Below are 24829 nucleotides of genomic sequence, written 5' to 3' on the forward strand. Positions count from 1 at the left end.
AAACTGTGGTTCAAGAATCAGCTCCTCCTGAGTGCCAATTACTACATCAAAGTTATTTCTACTGATTATATTCGTTGTAAGTACGCTTACAAAAGCTGGGTTAGTTTCTTGATTGTCTGTTACCATTTCGGTTCTGGGTTCAAGTGAGGGCGCGGTGCTTGTGTCAGAGAGTTCGGTTGCAGCTGTCGAGTTGGCTGGAGTAGAGATCTCTCTTTCACTGTCGGTTACGGGTTGAGTAGTCAGCGTTGATTCGTTTGCCTGGTCTTCAGTTATTTCAGTTGCTGGTCCTCTTGTGTCAATAGCTGGTTCTTGTTCGTTAGTAGTTGATTCCGCTGTGTTACTAGAGGGGTCCGTGGTGTCAATAGCCACTGCTGTTGCGTCAGTTGCCGGTTCTTCTGTGTCAGGATCGGGTTCTTCTGCGTCCATTGTTGGGACCACAATGGTAGTAGCGGAAGCAATGGTGTCAGTAGCACGTTCTGTGGTATCGGTCGCTGATTCTATTTCGTCAGTAACTGATACTATTGTCTGAGTAGCAGATTCTGCGCTGTAAGTTGCCGGTTCCGCTGTGTCAGTAGTGAGTTCCGTCGCCGTGTGAGTAGTGAGTTCTGTCGCCGTGTCAGTAGTGCGTTCTGTCGCCGTGTCAGTAGTGACTTCTGTTGCCGACTCAGATACCAGCTCTGAGGTGACACCTAAATCCGACGTTGTAATTGTGGTCAAAGTAATCTGCGGCATTGTCGGTCCCGTTATATCCACACAACCAAGGTCATTTGCCTGTAAAGAAGATAATGTCATTCCAGAAAGTCCTGCAGGTGTAGAACACGTTGCTGATGTGCTACCGCTGTTTGGCAAAAGCCATTGTAGTGAGCAATCACAAACTAAAGGATTATTGACTAGGGTGACTTCAGGCCTGTCGATGACGTTTGTTTCCCTACCAAATACTTCGGCATTTAGTGTAGTGAGTCTGTTAAAGTTTAGGTTCAAAGTCATGAGAGCAGACAGATCAGAGAAAGCATCCTGAGCTATGTTAGAAATTCTGTTTCCTTCGAGGTCGAGAACGGTTAGCGTACCAAGACCTGAAAATATTCCGTTTGAAATTGATGCTAGGCTATTAAAGCCTAGATGCAATTCCGTTAAATTTGTCAATTGAGTAAACGCGCCTTCAGTTATCCTTCCCACGCCCGTGATTTCGATGCGCAATAGTTCCAGAGTAGAAATACCACTCAGCATGCCTTCGTTGATTTCAGTAATTCTCGAAGCAGATTGCAGGGACAAATCACGAAGATACTGTAAACTGCTGAACGCTCCTGGCTCGATGAATTCCAGATTTCGTGATGCAAGACTAAAACGACGGAGGTTCGGCAAATTTTCGAAATCCTGCGAGCTCAGGTTCCGTATACTATCAGATACTACATCCAAGATTTCCGTTGTCTCTGATATGTCGGCCGGTAATCTTCCATCTGGAAAATTGGTTTGACAGAGCACGCGAGGAGGAGCATCAGGTTCCCCTGTTGGAAGACAAAGACATATGGAAGGACAAGTCTGACCTGTCGCCTGAGACACGAAAAGGAGCAGAAGAACCAGGGAAGCAGCGGTACAGCACAGTCTAGTTGGGTACGACGCCATCCTCAGCCACAATTCACGAAGGCGCGCAACAAGAATGTTGATTTTCACACCTGTAACAAAGTAATAGACAACAAAGAACAATAACTAATAAATGTGTGGTTGTTTGGTGCATTTTAGTATCAAAACTGCAGCAGCAGGGGCAAGTAAAATATACAAGAGTAATTCTTCTTCCTAGCGCCTAGGTCTATTCATAATTCCCCTATGCAATTAATAAGTGGTTGATGTCAAGTATGTGTAATGTTAGCGTCAGGATTAATGAAGTAATGCGTGATAGCAACGGCGACACAATACCTGATGAATCTTCTGATTCAGAGACAGTAAAAGATGTCAAACACTCTGAATATGGGAGTTTTACCAATGGAAACAAGGCAGATCAATATTGGAAATATGATATCTACGGAGCAAATGCCCGCGGAGCATAAGATATGTTCTTCTTTGTCACCATTGAGGGAAGTTGTAAAAAGTGCCCCTGTCTAGAGAATTTTACTCTTCATGGACACTATCAAAGTTCAGGGTGTCGGCGACGGCCTGCGATAAGAGGTAGATTCTAAGACTGCAGACAATTGTTTAACAAGAGGCTCGAGCTCAACACTGTCTAAGAATATTTTTTGACACAAACGTAATGCAGTGGGAACAGAGAAAATACATGACAATTTTTAGTTTGGAGCAGTGAAATGTTATTGGACTGCTATCACGAAAAAAGAACTTGACAGTATGTTTATCAGAAAGATAAAGCTTCATTTCAGACCTATTAGAATTCAATACAGGCATGATTGATCGTTATTTAAAATTTTATAGCATATCTTCATCATTCTCTGATTTGTATAGAGAATATTTAGCTTCATGTAGATTGCCAAGTCAATATTACAAAGTGTTTATTCATCCAGAATATCGGAAATAGCTCAGATTTGAACGGGAAGATCAATTATGAAATTACTAAAGTCAGTACTTGGATGCCCCAAGCAACAGGGTAACTCAGCTTTAGTTTTTCTTGATAATAGCCATTGTGGGGAAAAGCAAATAAGATGCAGAAGATGTTTTTACTGCTACCATAGCTCTCCTGTCTAAATTAGGGTTTATTGCACACCCTTGAAAGGCAAGACTTGAGCCTTCTCTATAATCAGAATATCTTAGATTCAAACCAAACACCCCTGATATGAGAATCGTGATTTCCACAGATTGAAAAAAGAGGTTGTTAAGAGTCGTGCAAGCGGATGACCAATAGCTCAAAGTCATCCGTTTGGATAGTTGTAAGATGTTGGTAAAACTAATTGCTACGTGACAAGGTATCCGAAATGGATCTTTCTATCACTGTCTATTGCCAGGCTTTGGAAACAGCAACGCCTGAGTCAATGAAACGTACCGGTAATAGTGACCATTTTGAATGACACACTCAGAGAATGCAAAGTGTGAGCTGGAAGTGTGGTATCGGGGTTTTATATTGGCCCATCAGACAATTCCTTCGTGAAATAATAAAAAAAAGAATGACTCTAAAAAGTACGCAATGGTGACAGTTGAGAAATTCGAGGGTTATACATATTCATCTCGACTCTATGTAGCACAGGGGGCATATGAATTGATGCTCACGGAACTTGAACTTGAACAATTATCGAGGACTGTTAGCAGTTCGGTACGGACTTTCAAAACCTCTGTTGGTTGCATGTATACTCTCCACAATTTTGTTCGACAATGAACACACACACGTTGATCATTAGCTACGTCTACGAATGCTCTTCTTCTCGCACTGGATATAAATAATGAAGGAGCTACACTGGTGCTGTACATGGTCGGGACCCCTTTTCGCACTCTATATATAAATAGATAAATAGATAAATATATGTATATATATACATATATATATATATGTATATATATATATATATATATATATATATATATATATATATATATATAATATAATGATAATATGGTCCTATTTACCCAGGGTAGCCTCTTCAGTGTTGCCACTGTTCTACCAGAGGGCCCTGCTATTATAATTACCCTAGCGTTGCCAGGGTATATATATATATATATATATATGTATATATATATATATATATATATATATATATATATTATATACATATATATATATGTATATATATATTATATATATATACATACATATATAAATATGTATATGTATGTGAATATATACAAAGGAATATGTGATCAAATTATCATTATCAATAAGACAGTAGGATTTACACATTTTTATCAGAGTGACAGTTATCTATCAAACTGTATGACATGGAGATAGGAAAGCAGTGAAGAATCGATACTTACTGTACCATGTGCTCTTTATTCACTCACTGAGACTCGTAGATGAGCGAGACCTTCGATGGAAATGAAATGAAACGGGGTTACATTAATTTTCTTTCATTAAGCGTACACTTGATAGGAGTTGAATTGTGATCAATGCCACATGATAAACTTCGTGCTATCTATTTTCTGATTGCAGAGCAGTATGATCGTGTGATGCAATTTATGTTTATCAGTAATGTTCATGAAAATACACAATTAATATTCGTTCGTTTATTGGCAAACACATCAGTCAAATACTGTTAAGATATTCACAATAATATTGCCATAACATATCAAGTCATCTTCAGATAGTCGCACGCTATAAGACATGATTCGACGGGAATTACAGTATTCACGTAGTCTTATGACCTTGGACTCCTAATGCATGTTACATTTTTTCGTTTTTTGCGATCCCTTTTTTGATGGCTTCGAACAGAATTTTCCAAATCAATGTTTATTTAAGTAACGTTTATTTCCAGATCTGATTTAGAATAATAGAAAGAATTATTACTCCTTACCTGATGACAGAAACATCGATGTCATTGATGGCGGTATCCACATCAGATTTCAACGATTCGTTCCAGACGCGCAGAGCAAACTTTTTCAACGATTCGTTCTAGACGCGCAGAGCGAACTAAGTGATCAGTACTCTGAAGAATGTCAGAAAGGCGTTGTCAACGCTCCTCCTATTTAACAAAGAATATTTGTGTTTATATTCATCTTTTTTTGGTAGTCTCTCTCTCTCCCTCTCTTTTCTCAGTGTAAATCTTTTTTTTTTTTAGTGTCGCTGTCTGTCTTTCTTTCTATCCATCCGCATCTTATCTTAATGTCTTTGATATTTACTTCTTCAGTGGCAACGCAGTGTTTGATCGGTCAATAACATACATTCTGAGAGCTTGGCGATTATTGTAAAAAAAAAAAGGCTCATGTAAACATCATTTCAAAGACAAGTTCATAAGGGGTGGAGCCACAATGGACCTGCTCTGAGAGTGAAATGTGTCTTTGGGGATTTGAGCAGGGTTGCCCATGAGGGCTATTTGATCGCTCCCCCAAGTTGTAATACGACTGCATAACAGTCCTATCACTCGTTGATTTGTATTGGAGTGTCTCTATTTACTCGTCGTGCTTTCAGCAGATCCTGAATGTAAAGCTCTTACATCCGAAAGCTTCTCAGAGGTGTCCGACCCAAAATTATTTTTTTTTTTGGTCGCCCATCTTGTACAGATATTTTACGCATTCCACACAAGAGCACATCGACCTCTATGTTCGATTTGATGAAGATTACAATTACCAGAATTTATTGTACTAAATTCAAAGAGGTATTGTTTAGGACAAGTTAGATACTGAGTTTCACGTGAACGGCATTGAAATGACAAAAAAATGTATCTTCAGGTTGAATCTCATTCATGTCTGTAACATCTGTATAGCTAGCAAAAGTGTTCGCATACTCTTTTTAGTGCAATGTAGTGTGGGTCTTCATCTTTAATGTAAGTTGCAGTACGTAGGAAACAAAGAATTCTACAATGTTTGGAGCACACATAATACTGAGTATACGTTATAAAACTAGTACACCTACTTCATTTGATATTTTCCAACAAAATTGCATCTTGGTGCAAGGATTCGTGAATGAAGTCGTGCTGATCGAATCACTTTGTGTGTGTGTGTGTGTGTGTGTGTGTGTGTGTGTGTGTGTGTGTGTGTGTTTGGTTATGTTAATGGGAAGTGCTGAGAGTCACTATCAACATAATATGTTTTATTATAAGTCTTTATGCCTACATAGAGTGCGAAAAAGGGGTCCCGGCCGTAACAGAACCAGTGTAGCTCCTCGAACTATAGCTACGTCCGTTAAATGCTTCACCTTGTCGCACTGCATGTATACTAAGTATTGACTTTTTACACATCCCATCATGCCCGCGCAACCATTAACCATTAACAACAATAACCCATGTTGTGAATGTAGGTTAGTATTAGAAATTCAGTTCCCATGTTAGGCTTGTTTCTAGATTGTTATTCTAGTAAAATTTATTTCATGATCACAATCATGTTATCACCTTCGAGGAAAATTCTTTATTTGCATGCGCTGCACTAGCAGCATTAATAAAATCATGCTATACCTACTACACGTGGACATTCATCGCTCCTTGATTTATTCATGCAACTATTCGTGTCAAAAGCGTCACAAAGTATGATAGGATCATGGTCCTACTACGCACATGGAATATGAACGAAGGTTTTTCTTTGATTCATCACCATCGCCACCAACCGATTATGCGTACATGTATACCATACTGAGTACTTTCAGATGTCTGGACAATGACGATTGTGAAATTGTGCATCGTCACTGACAAAAGCACCGTTTCCTTCATTTCGGTTTTATTTGGCTGAGGTTCCTTTTCAAACTCAACTGCATTTGAATGAAAAGCAATGATGGGGAGCAGCAAGCCTAAAAACATGACAATTTTTGTGTTAAAAATAGTTATTACTGAAGTGGACACGCGCGGACACGCAATGTAACGTTGCTTAATGGTGAGATATACATGTCGTCTGCCTTTACTGGCCATGTTTACTCTAAAACAATGTGCGAAAAAAGAAAAAAAAATAGATTGCAAATCTCAACTGACCTGCCAAAATATTCGCTTTCTCTTGTAAAGTACGTGCATTTGGCAAATAGAATAAGTTAAGCAATGATCGTCCAATATATACAACTGCACATGCATTTTTTTTTCATTTTAGAGAGTTATTAACCTCTGTGCATGTACTTTTTTTTATAGATTTCTTTAAACGCCGTCTTGTTTATAATTCAGAATACCTGTCATGATGAGATCAAAGCAGGAAAGTATGTTTAAAATGATGTTGTGACGCTTTTGACAGAAAGAGGTGTTTGAATTAACAAACGAGCAATGTAAGTGTCCTTGTGTATTTTTAACAACTCCGTTATGGGATCAAAGACTTCTGTTCATAATCCAGAAGTGTATAGTAGGTCCATGATATTGGGAAGTAGGCTACTTCTTTTCCTGTTAGTGTTGTTCACTGTTTATTTTGTTTTATTTCTAGTCATTTTTGGTTTCCCTGCGGGTGTAAAGGAGGAGGCAATTGAATCTGCATTCGGCACATTTGACTTTGAATGCAGACCTGCATAAGGTTAATACCTGTATTTGGCGAATAATTGTTCGGTTACATCTGGTAAGTTTTGAAAGTTGATAACCTATTGAGAAAAAAAAAATAATTCAACAAGTGATTTCTGGACTTAGTAGCACTTGAAAGCAAGAAACATACAAGTGTAACAACCGATATCTGTAGAGTTAGCTTACTGTTAATAATCCATTACACGCAAACAGGCTAATAGACTTCTTCATTAAGGTGTCAGTATAAAATCGTACAATAGTTATTACCACATACCAAATACACAAACAAACACATATACACAAACAACGAGATTGAAACCATTCATGTTTTAGATGATTTATTACATCGCACATAAATTTTAGTCCATTATGTCTTAAATTCTTAATCGACCAATATATGACATAAAAACGACGTATATTGTGGTTAAAGGTTTGATCGAAATGATAATAACTTTCACACTGAAGAATACAACAAGCATATCAAAGGATAACTAGACAAATATGAAATCGGAAACTACGAATATAATGAAGCCCCAGATGACGTCGATGTTCTGTAAGCTGTCAAAATGTTTACATGAAAGGAAACTGACTTTGTAAAAAATAATATTAACAGTGACAACATGGAAAACATAAATTCAAGCATGAATTGGCTGTTAAAATATCACAAATAGCAGGATCGATATGACATCATTTTGTAACATCGAGTTCCATAAAGTGATCTACAGCGATAAATCATTGGCATTGATATACTATTGCTACAATGTAGATATTGACAAAAATATTGCACTAAGATTATTTCTCGTCGACTTTGATATCTAAATATATCAACTTTTTAAAACAAAATCAGTATTACGATTTCAATACCTTGACTTAAACAATAAATTGGAAGCACTGTATTGTCATCGATCAAACTGCAAATATTGTTAATGTGAATGAATTTGCGTATGACATTAGTAGTGTTAATGGAGAGTTGATGATATACAATCATGTAAATAGCACATTATGCTTAAAGCACATTATACTTTTATCTAAACAAAAATAACTTCTGTACCTGTCATATATAGTAAACCTACATGATAGTACGGGCCCGTAACTAGGGGGTGTTCGGTATTTACCCCCCCCCCCCCCCCCCCCATCCTCTGTGAAAATGTGAAAACTTCTCTCCACAGTTCCAAATGCTAATGAGTACATTAATTTGCAGATTTCGTAATGAAAAATAATCACATCGATTTAAATAACCTTGGCAGGTTGGACCTAAACATTGTCAAATGACGAAATACTAAATCGTCTTACTTTTTGGATTTAAAATTTCCCAAATATCCCACCAAAGGTGGGATTTCCAAAAGAAAAAAAAAATAGGCAAAAGCTCCCTCGTATGGGAGTACGGTATCCCCCCCCCCCCCAACAAACACACAACATCCCCCGCTCGGTCGCTGCACCTGGATATTACATTTTCACAAACTTGATTACTTCATGAGAAATCATGTAATTTGTTTCGGCGCTTTTTCTCACAACTTGAATTAGTAAAGTTTACAAACATACCCCACCCAGACTATGCCCTGCTCGGTTGCTTCACTCCACTCAGAAAGTTCTATTTTATCTGATTTTGACCCCCTCCCTCCCCCCCCCCCCAAAAAAAAAAATTGCTACAGTGTCATAACATGGGTACCGAAGATTTTGTTCGGTGCAAGAACAGTTTTCTCATGGCAAAAATATATACAATAGTACTTAAGCGGAAATATTTGTAACTTCCATTAGAAATGTAGAATTCATTTGAAAGAATAGAGTTCCATGAAGAATCACCATATCAGAACTCCAGGGTTGCAGATTTGAGGAAGGAGTAGTCAAGTAGCTTCATTTCCTACCCCGACGGAAAATCGTCGCTATACCAGGGATCGATGTCTTTACTGCTCTTTTAAGCATCTGCTGTGAAAGCCCCAAATCACCTTTTTTTCGTGTTCACATTACTGTCGGAATATTGGAAAGTGTAAGATGGCTTTACTTCTTTCCCCATGCGCCTATTTTCATTTACCCCACTGCAACAAGAGTGGTCTTTTCTGCTTTGTAGGTTTACTTGCAAGCAGTTATTTTCGGGGCCAATCACCCTGCAGAGAGACATAAAAAAGAGGGTGGAATAGGCTAAACTTACCGTCATTACTAACATTAAAAAAACGCCGATTTGCTGATATGAAAGAACAGTGGCTGGAAGCATGCATGCACCTGCGACAAAGGTGGAAAGTGCCGCAGTGGATATGGCAGACGTTAGTTGTTTAACTGCGTACGTGGAGCGGGAGATGCGGTCACCAGCCGGCGCGATCCTGTATGCTACGCCATAATGAATCGTGAAATCCACAGACAGCCCTACTGCAAGGGTCATCACTGTGGACTCCACAATATTTAGTTCCCAACCCATGAAGACTAAGGTACCAATTGTAACAAACACTGTACCCGCAATGGACAACATAGCATAGAGTGTGATCAAGATATTCCACGTGGTGAGAAGAAGGACGAGGGCTGCTACGCCAAGGGACATGCCAATGGAGAAGGGTGTCCCGGTAACAAGACTGTGCTGAAGGTCGAAATAAAATAGTTGGTTTTCTGTGAAGCTGGCAAACCAACCTCCGGCAAGAGACTCGGGAGCCTCATTCATTGTTTCCTGGCCCCAATTATCAACTGTGGAATAAAAATTGTCAATACTTGCATAGACCAAGGAATAGCCAGTGGTACTTGTGAATGACAGCAACAATCCTTTGAGTTTATCGTCTTCCCCGAAACGAGCAGCCTGCTCCAGATTTCGTTGGGACAGAAGAACAGCTGAGCACTGTTCGAATAGCGCACTGTCATAAGGAAATTCATGCTGGTTACAACAAGGAAAAACATCTGCACCCACGACCGGACTGAAACATGGACCCTCCATCATTGATTTCAAAAGATCGATGAAACAAAAATCATTGGTAGTGTCCTCCTCGGAATAAAATGACTGGTTTCTTATTGAGGAGCAGAACTGTAGAAGCCATTCTTGTGATTGCGGGGCTGATATGTTGAAGGAATCATCTAATACAAGATACCCCCTGTCATTTGGGTCCCACTGATTACCATTGTCCTTGGGTTTGACACCCCACAGAAACATGATCGGCATCTTGTTTTGAGCAACGCGTTCAAAATCAAAGACAGGTTTAAAGACTTGATCGTACTGTTCAAGGTAATCAGAGGAGACGAATACTTGAAATTCAGGATGGGATGGAAGATTTAGTTTCGGGTAAACAAATATGGCACACCCACCGCCAACACCGATTAAAATGAAGAGCACAATCCAAAGGTAGCTTAACTTGAAAACCAACTTCGGTATCATTTCCTCAAAAATGAAGCGCGCTGCAGTCTTAACCCTTTTCTGAATTTTACGGAAGACAGTAATTTGTGATTTAGGTGTTTCTCTTCGACAACATTTTTCAAAGTATTTGGCCTCAATTATTACAATGGCAGGGAGCCAAGTGACGGTGAACAAGAAGTTGACGAGTACAGCACAGCCTGCGTACACCGAAAAGCATTTGATGGTGGTGATGGAGCTTGTAACGCTAAAAAAGAGAGCGGAAGAGGTTGTGAAACTCGTAACAAACATGGTGACAGAAGCATGACGGAGCGTCTCGTGAAGAACTACCACCATGAGCTCCTCCTTCTTGCCGTGTCTCTTGCGTAAAGACCTCCAAATGTCAATGTACACAAAAGTGTCATCTGCGCCTATACCTAGAAGCAGGACACTGGCGAGGACGTTAAGGAATGGAAAAAAAGGAAGCCCAATGACCATGACATACAGAAAATACGACACGACTAATGACATAGCGATGTCAATTATGGTCATGATTGTAACGAAGAACGACCCAGTATAAAGCCAAATGATGCAAACAATCAGACCAACCCCAAATGCAATGAACTTCATATCTGTAACCAGGTAGTTTGATAGAAGGTCGAATTTGAGCTGGCTGCCAACAGCTCTGATTTGTGTTACGTTATCCCTCAGGTCATGCCCCTGAATATTGTTGAGAATGAGAGTCTTGGTCAAATCGCTATATCCAGAAATGGGCGTAATCATCAACGTGAAAGGCAGCAGAAAGTCACCGTGTGCTATGACAGAAGCCGATTCAGACGGTAGGAGGTAATGGAAGATATTAAAGACAGCGTTCGTTTGCAAACATTCTCTCGGAACCGTTGGACATGATACAGGTGAGCAGTCGTAGGACAAGGATCGGTCGCTGTAATGTGGCGCACAACGGCGAAGGAGAGCTTTCAGGTCATCGACGTCGCCTGCAGTGACGTCAAAACACGAGGGTTTGTCCTTGATGGCGGCTGTGATCTGACCGAGCGAGACGGGTTCGCAGTTTTGGGCCACAGTGCTAAGTAGCGAGGAGTCATTGACATGCTGGTCGTAGAGACTGCACATAGAATGGAAGGCATCAGCAGTAAATAGCTCATCCCCACTACGCAGTCTGGAGAAGACGATGCGAAGATTTCTGGACAGTGATACTGGAGAGAGCAAAACAATGGAGAGAATAAAGATTGATATTAAGAAACACAGGCCAGCACTGTAACATTCTGACATCAAAAGGCTGTATCTTGAACATGATCAACTTTGGCTGGTGGCATGGACTTTACAAAGTAGTACATGGTTTAAGTGAACATTTGTTTGTACTAAAATGCCTCTGGCGGCCAATTGAATTCTACTTTCAGTATAGAAGGGTTAACCAGTTGTCGATAATGCAATTTATTCTGTATATTCGAAAATGATATAGTAACTTGGTCAATTCATTGAATATTGCTTCTGGATCGCCGTCTTAAAACATTGGAAATAAAGAATCATAAATCTGAAATGTCCTTGTTTCTGACATTCAGTCTTGCCTTTTCCGATTTCTGTCTATTTACCCTAGCTAATTTGCATTCTAACATGCATTTTGGCCATTTCATTCGGTTCAGTCGTTCCCATTTACAGAGAACTCAACACCACGATATGGGTAGTGTCGGGGGTCGTTATGCATAGAGTATAACAATAATAATAAAAAAAGAGTGGTTTAGGTTTTATCAAAATCGTACCTAAAAACGAGGAAGTTATACTTGTATGACTATTAACTTCTGCACGCTTCTAAAGAAAAATAACAACAGCAGCATAAGCATTTTAATTTCTCTTTTGTTGCATTTATCAACTACATCTTCCACCGCAAAGACAGTAATAATAATAATAATAATAATAATAATAATGATAATGATCACAATTATAATGAAAATACCAATTTACAAAGCAAAAAACCTATATACATATTCTGCGTCCCAAAAGCTTCTGATATACTTGATGATAATTGACAATTAAATGGAAAAAATATAACCTTTTAATGAAACTGCTTAAAAACGCACTCTATAGACTAAAGTTAAATTCAAAATGGAAAGGAATTGCTTTTCCTTCATATTCGTTCTTTGCTATTGGTCCATTTTTACAAACAAAACTTCGGCTTGGTTTGCTTTTTTCAGTGGGTACATTCCTTTTCCTACCTTGAGGTACACAGGAGAGAAGAGAGCTGTCATTACTCGCTGGCGGGCTAGTATTAATCGAACCGCTGTTGTCTGGTGGAGAAGTAGGCAATGTCTCGTTAGGGGCACCAGTCGCACTTCTATTGGACGCAATGCCATGATGAGACGCGACGTGGAAGTTTGGATCGTCTTGATGACTGAAGAAAAGTTCTAGACCGGCCGTGCGATCACTGATCAGAGTGTGTCGAGACTCGAAGCCCTGCAATCAAGCATATCGATAGAAAACCAAAGACTAAAGATTGTGCATTATCTCTCATTTCCAAGTTGACAAAGACTTTTTATTTCGACTTGCAGACTATCACCATTGATATCAAAATAGCAGTTTGTTGTTCCCTAACATGTCTTCTCACGTTTCACAGATATTTCATTTCATGAAAATATCTTTATCTTCCTCTTAAGTACAGCTCACTATTGCCTCTTCGTTTTCCCCTCCTTTTCGGAATTTTACAGGAAAATAGTTAAGCATGTGTCACACGTGAATTTGCGACATACATGTACACAAGATTCAATGGCCAAACTGGAGTCTCTTCAGGTACAAACACAGGAAGAATTGTACCAATTATTGGGCATAACGGTCAACAATTTCACTATGACTACAATTTCTTCGTGAGCACGTAGGTCTTGGATCTGAAAAAAAAAATTCAGTGTTACAGTCTCAGCGCTATGGTGTCAGGCCTTCCCATTATGAGACAGATAAAGGAGGAGTAAAACTTGCCAAGAGTCAAGTCCTTACCTTGAGTGGGTCGTCGAACGAAGGCAGATCGTTGAGAAGAAATGAAACAGCGCCAGCAGCGACGGTAAGAACAAACAAGAGGACGCAGAATGACACAGGGAAGCGAACGAGGAACTTTGCGTACCTGTATGTACCAAGACAAACAACGAGTGAAGATTAAGAACACAATTTTGGGTCAATTTACATCCAAAATTTTATAACTAGTACTTGTGCAAATTTCATGACTTGGTAACAAAATATCGAACTTCTTCGTTTTGTTGCCTAAAAGATTATACTGTATATATTTATTCACATACATTTATTTGCATACTTCCATTATTAGAATTCTAGATGTGCATGATCAGTTAAGAGGTAATTATATCAGACTACGAGACTGTCATGTGAACACGTTTATCAGTTCTTGTAGTGGAGTTATGCAGATGAATCTCACCCTGCATCTGAAACTATGCTTTTACCGATACATTGAAATTTTATCTATATTCACAATGTTCGAAGCACGAAATACAGTGAAAGTAAACATTAAAAAATGCACTTTTTTGCACAGTGTGTATATTTCGGAGGGATAGGGGATGCGCCGAGTGCGTTGACACCCTCCCCCTCCCACACATACACACACAAAAAAAACAAATGGAAAACAAAGAACAAGAAATAGGAGGTTACAAATAGAAAGTTAGATGTTATAGAATAATTAGACTAAACAAATAGTAAGTGAAAATCACGTTATATATAAAAGAGCATCTTGCAGCCAATGGTTAATTCCCTCATGGTATTACAGTGATCATCTTGTTCTAGATCCATACTTCTCAACCTTTTTCAATCCAGGTCACACTTTGGCTCCCATAATTATTGTTTTGAGCCCCAGTTAGAACTAGATCGATTTTTTTTAAGCTTTTTACTTATTGCCGACATCGCGGCCAACCGGCTGAGAAGCGCGGTTATAGATGATTATCTACCTCCCTCAATATACTCGTACTATTGGCTAACCACTGGATAAGAAGACTACAGCAATTCGTGAGGTCATAGTAAAACAACGATATAAAGAAATCATGAAGAAACTTCATCATATTTTCATTTTTGTTTGCATAATGAAGGAGCACTTTGCTTTACCTTTCCCAGTAGGAAGGGGAATTATCACCCTCAACATAATTACGTCAGTAACATGTGTAAGGAAAGTGTACGGGGCCTTTTCATAAAAAAAGAAGAAATTATGTTATCTTTTCCAGAGATTGGATGATTTGTGACTGGCACATTTAACAGCACCATATGTAGAAATGATATATCCTCGTGAAGAAAGAAAAAGTAATTCAGGGAGAACAAAACAGACTGTACATGCGTTTTATTCACATCTCTCACTCTCCCTCTCTCTCTTTGCGTTATCAGAAAAAGCCTTCGTGGAAAAGATTAATTCTTTACAACGCATTCCTGTGTGTGGGCGGAGGCAGTGTGTCTGTGACGTCATTCTATTTTTTCTTAGGAAAAATTGCTGTGAGATTTCAATAAGAGATGACTGAAATGAAAAATTTTGTCATTAAGGTCAACCATTCTTTATTTGGAAATATCGCCAGGCGTTTTCTCGTGATTCACTCATGAAATGAATGAAGACAAGGCTGTATCCAAGGTGCTTTCATAACGCAACGACCGTGACAGATGAGACAGCTTAACGGAAAGTGAGTAGGAATTTTCAAAATTCCATGCTTTTTAAGGTCTTTTGATTTGAAAGCTCTTCAGGGGCACTGAACGCTGTTGCTGGGGTAGAATATACCAGCTTAGTACTGCTTCAAATACACAGATATTGTTCCTTACTGAAAGTATACTGCTGGAAAGAAATAGGAAGGACATTTCATCAATAGATAAGAAATGTCATTGATTTATTGAAATAAACACTGCTTTGCAGGAGAATAACGCACTACAGGGAATGCATGACAAGCAATTCTGATGAGTATCTTATCCGTCATTATAATCCGAAAGTCAAACAGCACGTCCAACTCCTACGAACGTAGTACAGAAATGTGCGGGAAGCAGAGGAAAAGTTATGAAAGATGAATTTAATAGGAAAGGTCGTAGCCTTTGCGAAATAATAATGCCCGATGCAGTGGACTAAAGTTGAGATGTCCCACTGAACATGTAGGGTTAAGGGCATGCATAAATCTGTCTTTTATCAAACTATTCAAAGAACGTTTAATCATCGGATGCCATATGCTCTTATTCGTTGCCTTGGTTGATTACCTGGTGTGGAGACTATAACACATTTAACTATAAACCCGGGTATTGTCTGGAAACTATATTTGATGAGTTTACCCTATTTTAGGGGTGCTGAATCCGAATCTGGATGATGAGACTCTTACAGGCAAGTTTAGCATATTTCATAATTATGTATATGTGGCTTATATACACACACACATACAGACTTGTATAATATACAAGTTATATTATAAAATATGAGTTTGATGGCAAAACGAGGTGACTCCAATTTTGTTGATTTGATATGATATATTTGATTTGATATGATATATTTGCGATTATAAAGCTACTAAAATCAAAACAAAAGAGAAAAATGTGGAATTTTTAAATCGTGACCTTAATAATACTTTTTGTAATGTAACGCGTGAGCTAGGTATCACTTGAAAGGTTCAATTTTGCTCTGAAAATGGACTAACTCAAAATTTTAACAAAATTGACGCTAAACCAGTTTTGCAATCAAACCCTTCACATATTAGATACAAATACATTATAAGTCCACAGTGAGCCGTTCACATTATGTTCACGCTCTGAACATGATTTTATCCAAAGTCGATTGATATTTTTACACTTTTGACCTTGAATGGTTAATTATCTGCATCTCGTGTAGCTGGCAATTCTAGGCACCACGAGGAATTAGTCTCAAATCGCGACTGACTGTCAACCCTGACGTTATACCTTCCCTAGCATGCACACAATCATTCTGCATCTGTCAAAAACACTTATGCTTTTTTTTTTGCATGTTGTCGCAAGAATTGTGGAGGAAAACATGACCATTCGTGACGCAGTGCTATAAGTTAAGTGTATATACCAGTGCATTGACATGTTACATGTTGTCGTTTGACAATCCACATAAAAAGCAGACCAATGACAACTCAACAAATCGGATGTCAGAAAAATTCATAAACTGTTGCGTTATATTGAGTGTGAAAAGTGTGATGTGTCTGAACAACAGACGAGGGTAAAAAAGACGTATGTGACCATAATGCGAATTAGTCAGCGGTTTTACGTTTTTGGGTTTTTTTTTTTTACATTTCTGATCACATTGGAAATATCACTAACATTACGCAAAAGGAAAAAAAAATGTAAGAAGTTTCGTAACGCATGTCTGCGGGCATTAAGCTAGAAAGAAAGTGTGTTCACAGGGAGCGGTCATCCTCACACAAACACACCTTTCCCAAACAATAGTGAGTTGTGCCATGGTATTTCCTGGCACTATTGTGGCTAATCTGGTGTGTCAATTCTTTCCCCTTCATGTACACAAGGATGCTTCACGCTCGCTCTCCCTGTACGCCTTGTAAGCTAGCACGTGTTTGGTCAACGCATTGTATTTCGAGAGGAGCAACGCAAGAAAAAAAATTCACGTATGCCTAAGACCATGAAGACACATACGAAGCCGGTCCAAGTAGAGTCAGACTTACGGTCGGGAGTTAGGCAGACAAAGAGGTACAGGCGCTAATTTTACTGTGGTGTATTGTCAGCGATAATGCCCCCTTTTTGTAGAATCATGTCAATTCCATTCTAATTCATTTTTCATTAAATTCAAATCATACATGTGTTAAACGGTTATAAAGTGAATATGATTATTAAGGCGATATCATAAATGCCGGTATTGTGCTGTATTATATCATATGCACACACAATAACACAAGCATTTGAAAAGCGTTAAAGGGATTTAACAAACAAAAATATTGCCTTAAAAGTGTCGATGAAAATGCGTTGAATGCGAACCATGCAGTAATATAGAAAATTTGTACACATCTCACAGGCATGGATGCAACCGGTAAATAAGAAATTATCTCCTTCCTGTTAATATATATATATATATATATATATTTTTTTTTTTTTTTTGGGGGGGGGGGGGTGTTCTCTGTTTACTTTTACAATACAATTCAAGAAATGAAAAACAAACCAACCCAGCTACAGGTGCAGTAATGTATGATCTCGGCCATTACAAACCATCAAGATAAAGGTTCAAGTCTATCTAAAGAGACAGCCCAGAAACTCAATTTAAACATCGGCAAAAATTCCTGATTTTCGAGCATTTTCATAGGTAGGAAAAGGGAAACATTTTCGAATGTGTTTCTTTTAAAACTTTCTCGTCTCGTCCTCAGGATTCTTTCTCTATTCAATGCATTGTTGATGACGTCTCATCGCATAGGAAGGAAAATGTGGACTTATTTAAAAAATAAAATGTACAAATTCAGTGGAGTTGACTGATATGCCTGAATAAACTTGCTTTCATTTGCCCTATCAATTATGCAGATGACCAGCTTTCACTGGGTTTATAGAAATACAAAAAAAAAAAACAACAACAACCAATAATCAGTGCGTGAAACTCTGCCGTAGGTTAAAATGGTAAGGGAGGGGATAAGGATGCCAACATCGATCTTTTACAGAGCACTTCCGTTACAACGAACACAGTTATGACGAAAATTCGTTGCAACAAAGTTAAAATTCAGGTACCAGAATTTCATTATTAATGTCTATGGTGCAAGAGTCGCTTGCAACGAACATGGTTATAGCGAAATTCTCGTTTTAACGAGGCTATTTCCAGTGCCAGTGATAAAGAAAAAAAAAAGAATGCGATCCGTTATAACGGAAAGCGGATCGCTCAAGAAATTACATAGCAGAATGACCAGAGAGCATCTCTGCATTTAGTTTCCAAACTAAGCATGAAAGTACAAACAACATAGTGCTCTCTCTTAAATGTGAAATTGAAATGAAATTGATGAGATAGCATTGCATTTAACATTGCTTTTCAGTGTGTGATGGGTATCTTATTAACAACATACAATATCCGCATGGTTTGCGCGTGTTCATCATAACAAACTGTTCAGTTATAACGAAATTCCGATATAACAGAAAAAAAAAAAAACTACCGGTCTCGACGACTTCGTTATAAGGGGAGTGCACTGTACTGATCCATGTCAGTCCAGCACAATGTACTGGCACTGTCTTGGCAGGAAGTTAAAGATATTGAGGTGAATTAAAAGGACAACTCCCTCCCTCCCCTCCCCCTACCCCCCCCCCCCCTCTCTCTCTCTCTCCCCCCCCTCCCCCCTCTCCTCTCTCTCTCTCTCTCTCTCTCTCTCTCTTCTGTCTCCACAGGGTTTGACCTTTATTTCAATGCAATGGTCCGTGTCTGCCTTGATTAGACGCGTTTTAAAGCTCCTACAATAACGATGATTTCTGTCAGCGAAAAAGAAATCATCCGTGACACTCTATAATCTAAACATTAAAAGGATAAACTATCAAGCATATTAGATCTTAATCAGAGATCTTGTTCGGAGACATTACTTGTTTTATATCAATATCTATAAATGTTTGTGCATCTCACTCTGTCTTACTTTTTTTTTGGGGGGGAGCAAGGGATGGATTTAGAAGCTATTCAACAGTTTTGTTTCATTTCTTCTTTTTGCATTGTTTTGTTTTGTTTCTGTGGAAGATGGGGCGTGGGGAGGAACTACATTAGGCGTGGCTGTTGTAAAAAGCAGTTAAAACTGCCACGACATGAGACAAAAAATGAGCACTTACCAAAAACGAAATCCATTCGGCTCAGGAAGAGTTTTCGATCTTTCTGTATTTTCGCAGTTCATCTCGTCAGATGTCGATTGAAGACTCTTCTTCTGGGCGTCATGGAAACCAGTGGAACCAGAGATGTTACCACTTACGGTCGGAACTTCTTGCATCCAGTAGTAGTTACTATCTGGTAAGGGTAATCTCTCAACTCTCCCACTAACACCGTCTCGATGAGACATTGTACTGTTGACCTCATCCTTCATGATGTCTACTGCCTCGAGAGTTACATCCTGATCGTCTGGATGAAATTCACTGACGCGGTATGCATAGGGAATGCTGCTCAATGATGTGGAGATTCTGGCGTTCAGGGATTCTGGCAGGGAAATACCCGAGCCTGACAAAGGGACCATACCTCTTGTTAGGGCGTGTTTCATTGGTGAAGGGTAAGGAAGATGATAGTCAATTCGTCGACTGTCTTCGAATAGCAGCCCGTTGACGGGTACATGACGTTCATTGCCCTGTAAGGGTAGTCCACTCGACTTGGCGTACTTGCCATCTGATTTGGTATGTCTCAGGGACTTTTCGCTCCTGGTGGTCTGCGAACTTCTTTCCACAGTGTCCTTGTTCACCCCATTGTGCTCACTAACGACGACGAAGCCTTTCCCTTCCCACGTCTGCCGATTCAAGTCTGAGGTTTGCGTGAAAAGAAAAGAACGTGCAAAATTTCATGTCATTATTATCTTGTACTTACTGGCGCAATGAGACACACATATAACTGTGAAGGGGAATAATTATCGTTTACTGTTACTTTGTCAGAAAGTTATCAGGGTGCATGTATTGAGATTACTAGTATGTAAAATGCCAAACGTAATGACAGATAACTAAAACAAACAGCACGAGATGCACAGCTAGAAACATGTTTTCTGTGTTTTTATTCAAATGTAGATGCGTTAACTAACCGGAAGCATACTTTCAACGCAAACATTTAATATGCCATTTCATCGTGTTTTCAGTGAGTAAGTCTGAAGAATGATATTATTAAGATACATTACTGCTAGGAGATTATAAAATGAAACGAAAACACATTGAATAAGAAATGCTGTATGTCATAATAATTCATGAAATTCTTTCTCATGAGATCATATGGAATTACGGATGATACTGAATTGGACGGCAAGACGATGTTAATACACCGTCAACTATTTAAATCGTTTTCCTCGAGGCATACAGACACGGTACCTGTTTTCCTCGATGTAATTATCATTATTTTTTGTCATTACTTATTATAAAGCCTTTATACAAGATTTGATTATAAAAAGTACGAACGGTGATGAATTCTGACATACATTAATTCTGATATTATGTCAGAGATAGTGACGATGTGTGTAAGACATATTACAATTGGGCTTTGTCGTTTGAGATGCTCATTTCCGCGTCTCGCCAATGCGGAATTGATCAATTACTGTTACCAGCTCGACTATATGTGTATGAAAACATTGTCATCTCGGACCCATTGCTCCAACGGGCAAGTTTTGGGGGCATATACCTCCCCATCTCAACTCAGCACCACACGCAATACCACCAAACTTTCCGCAACTCTCATGATTTCGCCCAATATCAGCATCTTCTGTCCGTGCGTTCGATCAGTGGACTACACAAATTAACTATACGCATGGTCAGGATTATAGGGAAACGTCTGATGAGAAAACTATGACATTAGACTTCCATCATCTCTAGATAAATAGTCAACACTTTGACTTCATTACTATTTAAAGTCGGCTACGTGATGAGACAAGACAGAATGATATCAAAGGTATATCTATCATCAGCGTGATACAAGCAAACCCATCCTCCATACAACCATTCACAAAACGAAGTCCATAGGAGAACTCTACACCACCGAAAGAATAAAACATCTCGAGAAAGAAAAAAATAGAGCTGTCTGAGAATGAGAGTCTGTGAACCGACATAAGATGAAAGCAATAACATGGTCAGACAACGACGTAGACCTACAATCTCTGTGCTCTTAAACACAAATCCGACGTGGAGGTTAAAAGCATAATAAGCCCCAACGTCATGCATAAAGACGTACACTCCACTCATCATTTTCTTTGTCTGGTGTTACAACCAGAATATCGTCTTGCACAAACACTACACCTTGTGTTTGTTTGTTCATTTTGTTTGATTGTTCACTATATCGGCTAGAAATATCAGCGTGCTTGAAATGCCTTGATGTTTCTGACGCTGTTCACAGATAATGACTATTGAGCATGACCCCTTCAGATATTACAAATATCTTTGGCTAGTTGGCTTTATTTGGGTACTATGTTAAAATTGTTCACATGCATTTAGAAGAGTATCTCCTGCAAAATTATTTCCAAAGTCCCACGTACGTGTCAAAGTCAGGTCAACACGTGATTGGAGGATTTCTTGGTCATTCGTTACTGTTAGCTATACAGTGGAAGACAATGTGACTGACTGAAGAAAATTATATGAAGCGTATTTGATTTTTCGATTTGTCACAGCTCGATGGCTCCTCTAAACAGGATCCATTAAGGAAATGATCTACATGGAACGTGACCAGTCACATGATATGCAGCCTGTAGCTCATAAGTCAGTGAAACATTATTGAACATCGTCCATCGCTTCATTACTCCCATGCTCCCAGAAGACCATTTCTTGACCCTGCAAGGTAAAAAGCATTGACGATCGCGAAACAAGGAGTCATGACCTTAACCTTCTCTAACTTGTGCAGACGACAGTATTAGCAGTGTTGGTAAACAGTAAAGAAAAAGAAATTCAAAATTCCGCATACGTCAAGTGACTTTAGGTTATCTCTGATGTCAGTCTAATGGGCTTCATCATCAAGGAAGATCAAAAACGAGACAAGCTTGCAAAGACTTCAATAACCATTTCCCCCGCGAATTGTTCATATCAATTTTTTTATAAAATGAATAAATGTATACAAGAATGATAAAATAGATTGGGACATTGGTCCTTACGGCATGTTTTCCATCTCCCCGGACAATCCACACAATGTACATCCGACCTTAGCTGGAGTTGGGCGCACCAAACTGGCTCCAGTGGGTGGAGTCGAGCTGGCAAGGGGCACAATTACTGGCACCTTTCCAGGTAAACATGTCGTCTTACACCCCTAGTATATCTCCTTCTTACGCATCCACACTCCACTGCAGTTTGGGTGTCTCGTTCCATTTTCTTTCTCCCTCTTCCATCTTCTATTGTTAATTCTCCTCTCTCTCTGTCTATTTCTGTTATGTGCTTTGTGATCACCCAGCATGTAAAATGAATAAAAATACTGACAAATGCGTATAATATTCTGATATGGGTATGATTTTCATGACTTTTTTATGCTACCAAATCAACCCAAACCAAAATCACTAGATTTTCAGTCAGATGGGATCTTTACAATACTCATATTAATGTGTGTGTGTTTTTTTTTTCAAATTGTACCCCGTGTAATATTTTTCTTGTTTCTTTGTTTTGAGAGTGTCTCCTTGGGGTGGGATATTATTTTCCTGACGACAGGCTGATTTTTACAGCTGCGAAATACATGGAAACCAGGAGTACACGCTGCAACTATATCAGCATACATGAGAAGGATACAGATATTGGTAAAATTACAGCAAACACAAGCAACATCAGAGTCGACAACGCATACGGAAGCAACGGAACGCCAAATACAATGGGCCTTGGTTGTAACAAAGGACGCACCAAAATTGAGCCGAGCTACGACAAACCGTTATCCCTCATGCAATTCAAGGGAAACCTGTCGAGAAGTCTACTCAAACAAGGACGCATGAAAGCGGTTTGCATTTTTACAATCGTTTCCCCTTTTTTTTTCATCGCTTTCTTTTTTTAGACACACCTGTGGAATGGATAGTTCCAGGCGCCCAAATTGTGGGGGTGGACGCCTCCGAATGAGAGGACTGAGAAAATGGAGCGATATGATTTTGAAAATGTATCTCTGCTGTCTTTATCGCTGAATATCCATCACGACAACTGAGACTGAGTACAATGTTAAAGCCCCGCCACTGTGCACGAGGAAGTGAGATCATGGAAGAGATCACATTATAAACGTGTCTGTATGCTACATGGAAGTGGGTTTGAAAACATTTCAAAGCAGCAGTGGTGTCAAGAAAATCCGGTTGATGACAATTATAGATAATTGCTGAGGACAACTAACTTTCCTCACTTGAAGGACAAGTCCACCTCTCATATACATAATTGATTGAGTGAATGCAGCAATGTTAGTTGAACACATCCGACATCAGTGATAGTTTAGGGAAAATGGAACAATCAGTTCAGAAGTTATGAACTTTTTAAAGTATCTGCGCAGTCACTGCTGGATGAGAAGACTACTATTGTATGATGTCACATCCGTTAGAACAATATAAGGAAAATATAAAGAGAATTTCACAAAATATTATTTTGGAAAAAATGCACATTTCCTCGACTTGTCACTGACATATGTTGAGGGTAATATTTCCCCCTGCCTTCTGAAAGAGGCAAGTCAAATGTCCTTTTCATATGCGATAAAAGTGAAAATATGTTGAATATTTTCTTTACATTTATTTATATCGTTCTACACATCATAAGCTGTCGTAGTCTTCTCATCCAGCAGTGATTGAGCAGAAACTTCAAAAATGTATAACTTTTGAACGGATTGTCCGATTTTCCTCAAACTCACACAGCTGTGTTTCTACTAATATTGCTGCATTCATTTAATCCACATGTCTATGAAGGTGAATTTGTCCTTTAAGGAGGGAAAATGCATGACGATACAAACAAAGGGAGTTTAAAACTTGGCGAGCAAGAAGCACAAGATCCATGGCTTAACCAGAAATGTCGCTATGGCGACTGGTATGCCTCCGCCATAATGCATTGTTCTCCCATCAGGTGTTTAGTACAATGTACTATCAATATGGGGGGAATAGCAAACATTTTTTAGCATTTGACCCCGACCTTCTGACCTTTGACCTCTTGCTAATTTCACTAAAAACTACTCAATTAATTGCCCTATCATACGTCATCCTTGGACCAAGTTTGATGAAAGTTGCTTCATCCAGTCTCGAATTATCGCGTAAACAGATACATTTTAGAATTTGACCTTGATCTTTGACCTTTGACCTCTGTCCGATTTCACTAAAAAACTAATCAAGTAATTGTCCCATCATACATCATCCCTCGGACAAAGTTTGATGAAATTTGCTTGATCCAGTCTTGAGTTATCGCGTAAACAGATACAATTTCATGATTTGACCTTGACCTTTGACTTTTAGCCTTGAGCCGATTTCACCCAAAATTCAATCAAGTAATTGCCCCATCATACTTATACTTGGACCAAGTTTGGTAAAATTCCACTCAATATTACTAAAGTTATCGCGTAAACGAATGCGGACGGACGGACAACCCGAAAACATAGAATGCCTCCGGCACCACTTTGTGGCGGAGGCATAAAAAAAGGAAAAGAAATCGACTGAACTATTTGTAAGCTGACCATGTATATCAAAATGTGAACGACTTGTGAGAACTTACCTCCTGTGAATATGATGTTGTCGTCCTCGTAAGCACTATTCGTGTAGAAACGAGATACGTAGTTAACGATCGCTGTCGACTCTTTTTTCTGGTAAATGAACATGTCGAGATAGGACCTGTCGTACGACACTGAAAGGGAGAACCGGCGAAT

The 24829-nt window shown here is 39.0% G+C and overlaps 1 protein-coding gene across 1 annotated transcript; it reads right to left on the bottom strand.

Moving 5' to 3' along the window:
- Positions 1 to 1406: 1406 nt before the first annotated feature.
- On the bottom strand, positions 1407 to 24781 carry LOC139730701 (protein dispatched homolog 1-like). The gene is made up of 6 exons (XM_071641567.1): positions 24679 to 24781; positions 19138 to 19810; positions 13363 to 13486; positions 12591 to 12828; positions 9127 to 11573; positions 1407 to 1505 (listed from the first exon to the last, which is right to left on the bottom strand). The coding sequence occupies exons 1-6, from the start codon at positions 24779 to 24781 to the stop codon at positions 1407 to 1409; spliced, it is 3684 nt and encodes a 1227-aa protein (XP_071497668.1).
- Between the last annotated feature and the right edge of the window lie 48 nt (positions 24782 to 24829).

Source organism: Diadema antillarum, unplaced genomic scaffold (genome assembly GCF_040938485.1).
Source record: "Diadema antillarum isolate AM-2024a unplaced genomic scaffold, OU_Dant_1.0 seq00000329_RagTag, whole genome shotgun sequence".
Classification (NCBI taxonomy): Eukaryota; Metazoa; Echinodermata; class Echinoidea; order Diadematoida; family Diadematidae; genus Diadema; species Diadema antillarum.